The 2,524-nt window shown below is 37.6% G+C and overlaps 1 protein-coding gene across 1 annotated transcript in view; it reads left to right on the top strand.

The window, feature by feature from the left end:
- Positions 1-2,524, top strand: part of LOC107703006 (protein CASP-like) — a 39,919-nt gene that overhangs the window by 31,421 nt on the left and 5,974 nt on the right. The window contains exon 16 of the mRNA XM_016505494.1: positions 71-198. Within this exon, the coding sequence (XP_016360980.1) occupies positions 71-198 (128 nt within the window). The remainder of the gene's footprint in view (positions 1-70; positions 199-2,524) is intronic.

Here is a 2,524-nt window from a genome sequence, read left to right as displayed (position 1 = left end):
GTGTGTGTTTGTGTGTCTGTGTCTGTGTCTGTGTCTGTCTGTCTGCGTGTGTGTGTGTGTGTGTGTTTAGGCCGTTATGCATCTCTACAGCTGGAGTTCTCTGCAGCAGTGAAGACCAGCGCTGAACAGAAAGAGCTCATCCTCAAACTGGAGCAGGATCTCAGCATCATCCAGACGATGTCACGGCCCGACGCTGAGGTCAGACGCGAGCATGAGCTTCAGAGCCTATGATTATCTCAATAATAATTTAGCTTTTCCTTTATTTACTAGCAGATGATGTCATCACTCCATCTGCTGTTTCTGTTTCATCGACAGCTTTATGTTCATGTTTTTCTATTAAAGTTCGGGGAAAAACATTAGCATAGACTTAGCATAGAATTTTTAACATGCTAAACTGTCCATATTAATTGCAGAAAATAACATTATCCAGCCATAAAAATACTGACAAAGATTTACTGACAAAATACAAGATACTGAGAAAATTTCAGACGGATGGTCAGAATGAGGGCTGAAAATAATAAAAAAAAAAATTATTGTGCAAAAAACTTGACTAACATTATAAGTAGGGTTGGGTACCGTTCAACGATGTCACGGCCCGACGCTGAGGTCAGACGCGAGCATGAGCTTCAGAGCCTATGATTATCTCAATAATAATTTAGCTTTTCCTTTATTTACTAGCAGATGATGTCATCACTCCATCTGCTGTTTCTGTTTCATCGACAGCTTTATGTTCATGTTTTTCTATTAAAGTTCGGGGAAAAACATTAGCATAGACTTAGCATAGAATTTTTAACATGCTAAACTGTCCATATTAATTGCAGAAAATAACATTATCCAGCCATAAAAATACTGACAAAGATTTACTGACAAAATACAAGATACTGAGAAAATTTCAGACGGATGGTCAGAATGAGGGCTGAAAATAATTTAAAAAAAAATTATTGTGCAAAAAACTTGACTAACATTATAAGTAGGGTTGGGTACCGTTCACATTTTAACCGATACGGTACCGGTATCGGTACCTGAATTTCGGTGCCGGTACCCAACAGTACCTTTTTTTGGTACTTTACTCTCTGTAATTACAAAAACATTTATTTCAGTGAAAAACTCGCGAAGTGACTCTCACAGCAGCTCTGGAGATTAAGTTTTTGTGTTCATGCCGTCATATAGTGAGACGCAGAGACCGGAAATCACAGAGAGCGTCACGCGTGCTTCAGTATTTGTGTAGTAAACAAAACTGCGTTTCCGCTGTTCTGTCGATTTGTGCTACCCTGTCAGATTTTGCTACCTCCCATTAAAACAGTGGGTAGTAACGTCTACACCTACCACAACCCTAAACCTACTCTTACAGTAATGCAAATACAGTAATTATGTGTTATATCCGCGGTTGTAGCTAGAAGGGATACAGCTACAAGAAACCAACAATAAATAATTTTTTCTACCTATTAGATTGTGTTTTAATAAAGTCTACACCTACCCCAACCCTAAACCTACGCTTACAGTAATGCAGATACATTAAATATTGTTGTTCAGCGTGAGGAAAGGGACGCAATATTGATGTGTGCATGCGCAGTAAACCCTGGTAGGACAATCTGACGGGTAGGATAAAATGTCAGGACAAAAAGTCTCAATTTCAACATTTTAACAATAGGGCCCTACAAACTTTTTCTTTTTTTTTTTCCAGAAATTCTTGTTTTATTTTTTCTGAAAATCAAATGAAGGCATTAAACATTTATTTTAAATCAAATGAAAATTAAACCCTTTTATTTTTTGGCAAACAAACTGAGGTTTACTGTTGACATTAATACATGGAAGAAAAATTGTGTGAATATTATTTTTATAATTTAATTGTTTTCTTTAAATTTGATAGACAATGGAATATTTAAAGATGTACATGATACTGTTCAAAAGTAATACAAGAGTAATATATTTCTGTTACATGTTAAACCGTACTGTTATTTTGACAGGTTGCCATGAAGCTACTGTGTGTATACAGTATGATGATGCTAGTTTTCTCAAATTAAACTATAAAATTCTCGCGAAGTGACTCTCACAGCAGCTCTGGAGATTACGTTTTTGTGTTCATGCAGTCATATAGTGAGACGCAGAGGCCGAAAATCACTGCGAGCGTCACGCGTGCTTCAGTATTTGTGTAGTAAACAAAACTGCGTTTCCGCCATTCATTCATACAGAGGCAAGTGGAACATGCAGGATTCATATTTAAACCGTCTTTTTGCGTTTTAATATTCACAGACACTAGTTCATATCGCTATTCGAATGAAGTGGCAGACCTACTTTTGATTTATTAGTCAAAAAATTGACGAATTCCGTGGCGTTCCACGCTATAGAGTAAATTACGTTTTTATGGATGGACTCCGCGATCCCGTCCGAGTTTTCGCAGAAACCATACGGCCCTAGAAATGTACCCACACTTCAGAAAATTTCAGCTTGCCCTGTGTGTTGTTTGAATGAGTTGCAGGGGTGACATCTAGGCATGGGGTCTCTACCAGTTTCAAGGTATACC

This window comes from Sinocyclocheilus anshuiensis, unplaced genomic scaffold, assembly GCF_001515605.1.
Source record: "Sinocyclocheilus anshuiensis isolate Anshui unplaced genomic scaffold, SAMN03320099.WGS_v1.1 scaffold482, whole genome shotgun sequence".
In the NCBI taxonomy this organism is placed as follows: Eukaryota; Metazoa; Chordata; class Actinopteri; order Cypriniformes; family Cyprinidae; genus Sinocyclocheilus; species Sinocyclocheilus anshuiensis.
This window is presented reverse-complemented; position numbering and strand designations above follow the sequence as displayed.